Source organism: Phaethon lepturus, unplaced genomic scaffold, assembly GCF_000687285.1.
Source record: "Phaethon lepturus isolate BGI_N335 unplaced genomic scaffold, ASM68728v1 scaffold40833, whole genome shotgun sequence".
NCBI lineage: Eukaryota > Metazoa > Chordata > Aves > Phaethontiformes > Phaethontidae > Phaethon > Phaethon lepturus.
Window position 1 is genome coordinate 561 of NW_010527711.1, and position 9,900 is coordinate 10,460.

The 9,900-nt window shown below is 47.3% G+C and overlaps 1 protein-coding gene across 1 annotated transcript in view; it reads right to left on the reverse strand.

Annotated features, from left to right (window-relative positions):
• The window catches only part of LOC104617995 (calcium/calmodulin-dependent protein kinase type II subunit gamma-like), a gene marked incomplete at both ends in the record, with an annotated part of 10,278 nt that extends 403 nt beyond the window's left edge, over window positions 1-9,875 (reverse strand). The window contains 4 exons of the mRNA XM_010283467.1: window positions 3,547-3,595; window positions 4,241-4,285; window positions 5,896-5,964; window positions 9,843-9,875. Coding sequence (XP_010281769.1) covers window positions 3,547-3,595; window positions 4,241-4,285; window positions 5,896-5,964; window positions 9,843-9,875 — 196 coding nt within the window. The remainder of the gene's footprint in view (window positions 1-3,546; window positions 3,596-4,240; window positions 4,286-5,895; window positions 5,965-9,842) is intronic.
• Window positions 9,876-9,900: the final 25 nt, after the last annotated feature.

A 9,900-nucleotide genomic window follows, 5' to 3' on the forward strand; every position in this document is an offset into this window, starting at 1 on the left:
TTGAGGGTGACCTAAAACACCGGTCGGAGTAGTGACAGAGCAGCACGAGGGCAAGTGCGAGATGTGAGTGAAAGAGGAAGAAAGTAGGGCACCCAAATCACTGCAAATCTCAACTTGGAGGGAAGCGGTGGGGGGAGAACGCTGCGCCACTTGGCAGAGGAGTGATTTGGCACTCCTCAGTGTACCAAGCAGGATCTTGCTTATGAGCAAGAGGAAGGAGTTAATAAGAAAGCAGCGACGGACAGTTCACAGCAAAAAGGACTTCAGAAGACATCATTTCCCTTCCATTCTGGCCAGGCAAAACACCCTCCCCATTGCACCTCACGAACGAGCAGGTTGACACCCTTAAAGCTACTTCAAAAATAAGTTACAGAGAGGCTCCAACTGCTGCATCGAATGAGATACTGGTGCTGTGTGCAGGAAACCAGGGAAGGCACACAGGAAGAGACAGAAGAGGGCATGCCTGTTCCTCCCTTCCCAGACTGACCTGAACAGAATCAAATACTCCAGATATTCTGAATTCATGTTAAGGATCCTTCCATTAGAACTTTAAATAGGCAGGCAGCTAGTACGCTATGTCTGCGTACGGGAAAGGCTGCAAATCCCACCCAGGTTTTCTCCAACCTACTAACTTTTTTCATAACCATTTTCAGAGTTTTTCAGCCAGAGGCTCCTCTATGGAGGCAGTCAGTTCAGGAGGGATCAGGCAGACGGTACCGTAACTGGCAGACTAACCACACTACCAGCTAGGCAAGGTAAAGCTCACAACAGAGAAATGCCCCTCAGAGACAACATCATCCAAGGATTTTCACTCAGAGCACCTGACAATGGATTCAGAAATGCTATGGGGTCTTCCAGCAGCCACAGTCTCCCTTCCAAAGCATCCTTGAAGCAGTTTGTAAAAACTGGGTTTTGTTCCTTTTGTACTTCCCAAGCACCATTCATGTCTGGGAAGTTCTTGAAAAGCGAGACTGAACTCAGCCTCGTGCATCCCCTCCATAGCAGGCCTGCACCACTGACCCCATTTACCACAAGGAAAACTAAGATGCAGTGACTTGCCCAAGGAAACCCAAAAGGCAGTGTCTCTGCAGAAAACTCCACGTCTCACCCAGATGAAAGCAAAGGAATGAAATTATCTAGGATGAGGTTCTGTTCTGTTTTGTTTTCAAAAAGGGAAGGAAAGGTTTGGAAATTTTCAGTGTGCAAAGGAGGGTATTTTGCAGGAAGGGAGATGATTTCTTTTTATTCTGGAGTACTGGAAATGAAAAATCAAGGTTCTGGAAGGGAATTGAGGAAAGGAAATATCTTGGGGAAGGAGAAATGGGGAAGGTGAAGGGAGGAGTGGGAAAAAGATGCCGTGAAGCACTGCACCCCTGGACTTACTGGCTGAGAAACAGAGAGAAAGCTGGGACTGCATGGACTCAGTCTGTGTTTTGCTCTCACTGTGCCTCCGTCCTTCAAGCACTGAGCTGCCGTCCCCGGTGGAGAGAGGGGGAGCTAGCATGGCAGGGAATTAAAACACAAACACAAACAAAACACGCAAGTTCAGTAAATAAAAAAAGAGAAAGGAAATAGGAGAACATTAAAGAAACCACAATGCTGGGCACAAAACATGCAGGAGTATCCTCCAGGGCAAAGCCATGTAAACAGCCCTACAACACGGACCTGCTGTGCAATTTGGAATGACATAGGGGCGGGGGGGGCACTGCCTTTAGCCCCACCACAGTGGAAACAACATATCCCTGAGGCAACCGTCACTGATGGATCAAGATGACGTCTCCTACACCACAGCAGAGCAGATCTGCCTAACTTGTTGTCTATTGAAAGTAAGAAGTTGGCAGAGGAATTTCACAAGCACTTCCCTTTTCCCACAGTCATGGCTATGCAGAACACTGAGAACTCCCAACACCCCCAAACCTTTTTCTGTATTTAGTTTTGCTTGACAGCTTGCTTAGCTTAAAACATGAAGGTGCAGTTGAAAAGAAACACTGGTGAACACTGCTACACTTAAAACTGATGCACTAATATTACCACAGCTGGTCATAGCACAAACCATTACTGTGCAAGCACCTTCCTTCCCAATCACCATTCAAATGCTCCCTTCTATTAAAAAATCATAACAATTCTCTAACCTCTGCAAAAAAAAAAAAAAAAACACCACTCTGTTTTGATCTGCAGCAATGTTGCCCTACATAATTCTTCCTAGATTTAGCCCTGGTCAGCTGCCCTCCTTCCCCCCCGCCTTCTGTTCCCATCCTAGCCCTCCTCTCCTCACAGCATTCGTATTCCTGACTTCAGGACCTGTTGGCTCAACTGGCTCATGGTGGGGACCTCTCCTGAACAGAAGCCGCCAAAGGAGACAAGGTTCTGGATGTATATCCAATGGAGATTAGATACACCAATTGCATTACCACACTACCAAAACCATCCAGTTCCCTTCCTTCAGAGCTAGGTTCTTAAACCATGGATTAGTCTTTGGTAAAAAGGTGGGAGCTAGAATACTGTCGTGTAATGAGGTCAGGTCTTATCGGAAAACAATCTGTACTACAGAGCTCGTTCACTCACTGGCATGCGTTTCTGCTCCCTGTGACTCCTCAGAAGAGAAGCCAGCAGCTTGTGATAAGCCACAGGAAAAGCATCAGGAACTAGCCCAGCTGACAGAGGTGACATTGCTGCTACACCACAGGGTCAGCATTGATTTTTTTCCCCGGATACGTAACTCAGATTGACTACAGCGAGAATGAGAATACCTCTGCCTCAAAACGCAAGCTATTAACACGCCTGCCTCAGAACGCAAATTGCATTCACCCATCCCAAACCTGCTCATTCAGGAAAATGTGTGCTCGCCCTTCTTTAAGGAGGTCAGGAAAAGGACAGCTGCTCAAACAATAGGAGCAGATATGGACTCAGAGCTCCTTCATCTAAAGAGTTTTACAAGCACCTAATATTTATGACATGGTCACTGAAAGGTGTGAAATCTCTTCTCAGTCTCTCCCTCTACTGGTATCTCAGTCAAGGACATGAAAAATAATTTCCATTCAGAGATGACAGGCTGAGAATGATATTCATCTTAGAAACAAAAATAGACCCAAAAAGAAAAAAATAGAGGGAAGTGTGTGCATGTCACTAAAGAGATTCCCAGAAAGGGGTGAGAAGGGACACTGAGCAGTAACAGAGAGGTTTCAACTCCCTGTAACCTACAGGGAAGCGCAAAAACACAACCAGACTCCAAACCTCAAGGGACTGGTAGGGATTTTCCGAGCCTAGAAATGGACTGGAGATGAACAGATTATGATATTTGCATGAAATTCCAACTCAGAGACAAAAACAAATTAGCTCAGGTCAAACTGTTTATATACCACAGAAGCCAAGCCAGCTGGTTCCCCAACGCATGGTCCCACTGTGGCAGGAATGACAGCATCATGGCAACTTTATGAACTAACTCAGACGCAGAAATGTGGGAAGCTAGTTCAAGGCAATGATCGAATCTCCAGGATCCCCTGCCTGCACTTAACTGTATTAGAAATTCCAGGCAAAACCACCTACCTTTCAGATCCTCGTCTTCGGTCGTTGTGTTACAGCTCTCTGTGGAACCCTGCACGGGCAGAACAGAGCATTACCAGGCATCGGCAGCTGAGTAAATAGCTTGATTTGTTTGTGAAGGAAGATGGGGAAAAGCACAAAAACATTGGCAGGGATGGCAGGGAGAGGATGATATAAGGAAGATCCGGATGGAAGCAGGCCAAATATTAAGCAAAACTTAACAGCATCTCTGCTCAGCTTTTGCGTTCTTTAAACTGTTCAAGCCGTCAACCCAAAGCTTTTACAAGTACAGAAGTTACCAAACTCTGTCAAATGCGATCAAATGGGAGTTGCTTCTGTTTGTAAGAAGAATAGCCACAAGAAGCTAAAGAAGGGCTCCTAGGTTTTCTCAGAGGAACAGGTCTCCATTTCCAGAAGAAAATAAATAGGGCCTAAGCGCCTGTATCTTCTCTTCCACCCCACATACGAAAGAAAGTGGTGATTACACACAGTAGTAGGGAAGAGATGATAATATTTGAACAGTAGTCCCTATTCAACCTCTTTCAGACATCCACAGCCATACAACACAACCCTCCCAGTCTATCGCCAGCAGTATTCAGGAGCATGCTCACAAACCAGATGCCAGAAGTAAGATCCACGAAGATGAGAACAACAAGAGAGAAGCAGAGGTTTCTCTGGAAACACTCCCATCCCTTACCTTTATGCCATCTGTAGCATTATGGACAACAGTTGTTTGAGGCTCCTAGGAAAGGATGGAAGAATCATTAAACTCCAGTTCCAAAGCATTCTCTCATTTTTTTTCACTCCCCAGCAAGTGGAGAAAAGGTGACTGACATAAAAAAAAAAAACCACAAACTCCAAACAGCACACGTGTGCTTGCGTGCGCACGCACACACCTCTTGCACAGAAGGTTTCCTGAAGAGAGAGGCTGCACTAAAAGCTACAGGCGCAAGGAGACAAAGCCCCCAGCTTCCCTGCAATTGCCCCTAATTTCCAATTTGCCTCCAGTGAGCCAGGCTGGCACAAACGCCAGATGGCAACCGAGCAGCCAGTCCGCACCCTCTGCAGCCATTCATGAAGTAATGACCCCTCAGCGGCGTTCTCCCTGGAAAATGCTTCAGAAGAGGGAGAGGGGAAGGAAAGAATAGTACTGGCCTGGGGCCTTTGTCTCCCAGTTTTTTTGAAAATTTGCCAGGTATTTTACCGTAAAAAAGGGACATTCATAATTTCCATAATAAAAAGGCGATAAGCCAGACCACCTTAGTGCCTCTCAGAGAGGAGTTGCTAAGGGAACTGGGCTGTGAAAAAAGGCTCTTTTTTCTGAAAGTCTCTAAAATGTGATCCAATTTCAATACAACAATAATAATTAATAATTTAGAAAGGCTTCCTCAGTATCAAAACCATAATGAACAAAGTCAGGACAAGGAGAACAGAAAATTATGAATTGTCCCAAGAACCCTTTGCCCTACAACAAACAACAAAAACATCAAATGCCACCCTCCCATCCCCCAAAAAATGCCAAATCCAACTCTCCAGAGACACACAACGAAGAGCAGCTACCAGGCCTATGGGTGCTAAACAGCTCCTGCACTCATCCCTTCGCTACCGGGACAAGACTTCAGGATCCCGCACCATCTCCTCCCACTGCTGTCACTCTCGCAGGGTGGCTCAGCGAGGGCACCAGGAACTGTGACGGTGCAGTGACGTACACTCATCCATCCGCCTCTTGTCAGCCACTGCACTGCTGCCTGATCTTCCAAGCATACTGAGGCAGACCACACCGAGCTGTGCCGTTAAGCGTAGTAGGCACAGGGCACCCTATGAAGCCCACTACACACAGCCTAGACAGAAAATGCTAGCCCAGCGAGCCAGTGAGCTGCAGAGGATCAACCACACAAATGAGCAGGCCAAATGGGCCATCAACGGGTTCCTCTAAAAAACCCTTTGCCTGCCCTTTCTTCTGTGGTGTCCTGAAGTCCATCCTCCATTTCCTGGATGTTGGAGAGTGGATGGAGCTGGTCACTCTCTTCTTCCAAACCAGCCTCCCCAAAGCCAGCAGGAACAGTCGAACGGGACACACAGAACTATACAGGGATGGCACAAGGGGAAGTCCAGGCAAGCTGCGAACCCCACATCCAACCAGAGCTCTGCTCAGCACCCCCACCCCAAAGCCTGTGAGGCTGTGATCAGGCACCACAGCAGCACAGGGACACAGACAGAACGAAGCCAAAACACAAGCTGGAACAGAGCAGCACAAGCAGCACTCAGGATCGGGGGGGGGAGGAGAGAAGGGGAAAGAACAAAATCAAAATTAAACCAAACAGGAAAAAAAATAGCAGTTGGGGAAGATACCATGGACGTCTGCACTGGGGGTGTTTCTTTTGCAGTGCTTACTATACTGGTTTTGTTGTTGCTCTGTGGCTGAGACAGAAAAACATGGTTTTAGTTCCTCTACTGGGCAGCAGAGGCAGCAAGAAAATGACAGTATTGCTTCAACCCCAACCATCTCCTCAGACCCTCCCCTCCCCACAGGCTCGATCACCAAGAAGAGGGAGGAAGGAGGAGTGCTGCCCAGGTCCCTGGACATCATCCTTCCCTCAAGAGGCAACAGATGTTGTAAGGGATGTACCAAAACCCAACTGTGCCTGGACTGCTAGAGCTATAAGGAAGGAAAACAGAAGGGAAAAAGGCAGCAGCCCAAAGGGATTGTGAGAATCCTGCAATGAGCATCAACAAAAGTATTTGGTGAAGAAGAATGGCATCATTCCTGAGAGAAAGAGACTACAGAAGTGAGACACACACAATAGTCATGGTGTAGTCTCAACCAGGGGACAAATGGGAGTTGTGTCTGAGGAGTCTCAAAGTGTGCAGGAACAGTTCTAGATATGTGATGATGCTGAGGGTCCCAGGGAATCCCCTGATGCAAGAAAAAGCAGCATCAGTAAAAAGTAGCCCTAGAAAAGGCGGAGAAAAGGTGAGGTATGGTGTGTTGTGTCCCTGCTACAACCTGAACAAAGAGACTTCAGGATCAGAATGTGGAAAGGGATGGGGGTGGGACGCAAGGAAGAGGCCATGTAGTTCCCCAAGTAGCAAGTCTTCTGGATGGTGCCCAGTAGTTTTTCACCTGTCCCTTCTTCAGTCTCTCTTGTAGCTGTGGCAGAAGAATAAAATCTCCATTTCCTGCATTCACACAGCACAACAGAGAGGCAGTCACCAGCTTGCTGCTAAGAAATGTCCCATTGAGTCATATACGTCAGTTACGTCAGTCACGAGCGAAGTCTATGTTTGTAGGAAGACAAGCCTGTGTCCACTAGTATATAGTTCCCAGTCCATAAATCCAGTCAGTTGTTGGAGAATTAGGCTCACAGTTACACTGCCGTGTAACCCCCACATGAGGTATATAGCCCTCTTGCTGCCAGACACCAGCAGCAATGTCAAAATCAGCACTGCAGGAGCCTCAAACTCCTTGGTTTACAGCTCGGGGTACCAGATGGGAGCTCACAGCAGTGTGACTTCATTGCAGCTGCTCTCCATCCCACTCCTCACTGCAAAACATCAGGCCCTCATCACCCAGTAACCACCACTGAGAATGCAGAAGTCATACTGAGCTGGAAAACATCTGCCAAAGGTTTAATTATATCAACCAAAGGCAGATCCTCTGAGGTTGAGACTTCACACACAGCTACTAATGCCTCAGTTTTTCTTCACAAGCAGAATGCCTTGGCTTAGCTATCCCTTTTGGAGAGGGAGAGAGGAGAAACAGAAGAGGAAGATGGGACAGGTAGAGAGGGGAGGAAGTAGAAGAGAGAGGAAAGAATGAATTCTTTAAAAGTCCATGGGGAAACAAAAGCATATGACATACTCATCCCCAAAGCTAAGAAAGGATAAACAATTCATGAATTACTGTTTACTGCCTCTTCCTATACATCCCCACATAGTCCTAAGACTGTGGCCTTCCAAGAGCTTCACTTCCTGCATGTATTTCCAGCCTGATGGCAGAGGAGAGGACAGGCTGCCATGGATTTAAGAGAGGAGCAGATCAACCTGAAAAAGCAAATCCCAAGCTCTTTTGTGGCATAAACACAACCAAACTTCTGGCAAGGCCTGGGTTCACCCCTCCACGCAGCACTGAGGTTCCCATACTTCTTTAGAAACAGTGACCCTAATGCAGAGTCTATCTTCCAAAACTCTTCCAGTGAGAACAGCACAGGCCATTTTTTTTTAGTCCACTAGGAAGATAAAGGTAGCATGAAAGAAGCTATAAAAAAAAAATACTTCTGATTTTTTGGAAGGTTTTACAACTGAGGCTAAATGGGAAGAAACCCACCAACATCCAGGAAGCCACTGTTCTGAAAAAGAGTTGACAGGAGCTTGTTAGGTGTGGGACGGCACCTTACAAAGTGCAAACCCACGCACACCCATAGCCCACAGCCTACCCTCCAGGCTGCACTGAACACCCAGTTCATCCGTCACACTCTTCCCCAGCCAGCGGGCTGAAGACCAAGCATCATGTTTGCTAGTCCAGAATCACATAGCATTTTACTCCAGGACAGCGTCCCAAGGAGGCAGAAGACTTAGCCTAAGCATTTTTCACAGCTCTTTCTCAGATGGAGGTATCTGACATACTGAGCTTCCCGCACACCCTCGTGTCTTGGGGCCACCTGACCAACTGCCCTTCCTTGGAAAAGACTGGCCTGCCCTTCCCAGAGCCCCGGGTGGCACAGCCAGCTCCTGCCCCTCCTGCCGCCAGCCCACATCAGTCACCAGGCAGGCTACGACCCTTGGTAATTCACAGTGGTACAGTCCAAGTTAAAAGAGGCCAATTCATCTAAAAAGGTGCCAGGCCCTTCTTAAAATCTGTGTAACACGATTAGTTTTGGCACAGCAGTTGGCAGCGCTTCCTGAGCTAGACAAGAGACAGACAGACAGGCACAAACAACACAGAGGGTGCAAGAGAAAGAAAACAGACCAGTGATCATATCGCTAGGGACAGGCATTTCTAGCCAGCTCCAAGAAAGTAAGTACCAACACATGGGCTGTCTCTGGTTGTTTAGCCACCTTCACTGCTTCCATGTTCTCTGAGGCTGACACTGACACAGTTTACATATCCCAGCCGCTTTAAAACATGCAGAGGGAAATTAAGTATTGCTGGCAGTGGGCAGAAAAGAAGGGCAAGAAAGGCAAAAGGAACTCCTGCCCTGAGTTTCATAAAAGCAGGGCTGGTGAAGAGTCAGTCCCTTGCATCAGATTTTCCAAGCAGTACTTTGGGATTACTTTCTTGTGTTTAGATAGTTTTAAACTGTCATTGAAGGAGGACGAGGAGAAATATCTTCCAGACAGCAATGTAGAAACAAATTATTCTGTTTTCTCAGTACTATAACATTCCTGTTTCTACCTGCAGTAGGGGAGAAATATTTTCTGTTCTTTTTCTGTGTAAAGGAGCTAATGCAATAACTAATTTTGGTAATTTAGTTACTGCTCGTCTCTCAGTGTCGGAAACAAAGGCATCATCTAACGGGCTGTGTATGACTCCTTACAATATGGCACTGGCCAATTTTCTCTTTGCTCCCTTGAGAGTGGATTTGACTACTTTTTTGACAAATTCTACTGATGTCAAACATCTGGATGGATGAAAAAAGGAAATGAACAGGACAGGGAAGGCAGTTACTGGGTATTTGGTCATGCTGGGATACATAAACGAGATCAGAACAAAAGGAAGTTTTAGATTATAAAGGCTCTGACAAACCTTTCCAGTAAGTATGCTAAAAAAAGAAGTGACCGGCAAGCTCTGAGCTGCCCGGTGGTGCTATGCCCACACGTTTCATCTGAACAGTGGAGCCCCATCAGTCTCTGCCTCCTTTGGAGCGACTCCCAGTTTGCTCTACACTGCAGGGCTCCCACCAAGGGTGACGGCACCAACACCAGGCAAAGCACCTGCTCCTCTTTTTGGCACCTCTGCAACAGAATGATAAAGCCCCATGTCCAGGCAAGGCACGCAGCTGCTCTGCTGAGCCCAGGGGAACCACTGCCTTTTTTTGTTTCACGCTCAGAGCCGGCAAGGTCAAACTGCATTGCCAGCGGTTGATTTTCTGCACAAAATGGGAACTGTATGACTGGCCGGGGGCCAGATGATCACAGGGCCCTTTTAGTGAGGACATGGACCTTTCAGTGCACAATGACCCCCCCGCCACCGCCCCCCTGCACAGACATGCTATGTAGGGTGATGAGCACAAGCCGAGCGTGCATGGCATGAGAATGGCGGACGCACGAATCGCAGGCAGCTTACGGGAGGTGCTCACCATCAAATGCACACTGGAGCTCGACTTCCTTTTCTGGACACACCATTGAGAGAGGGAA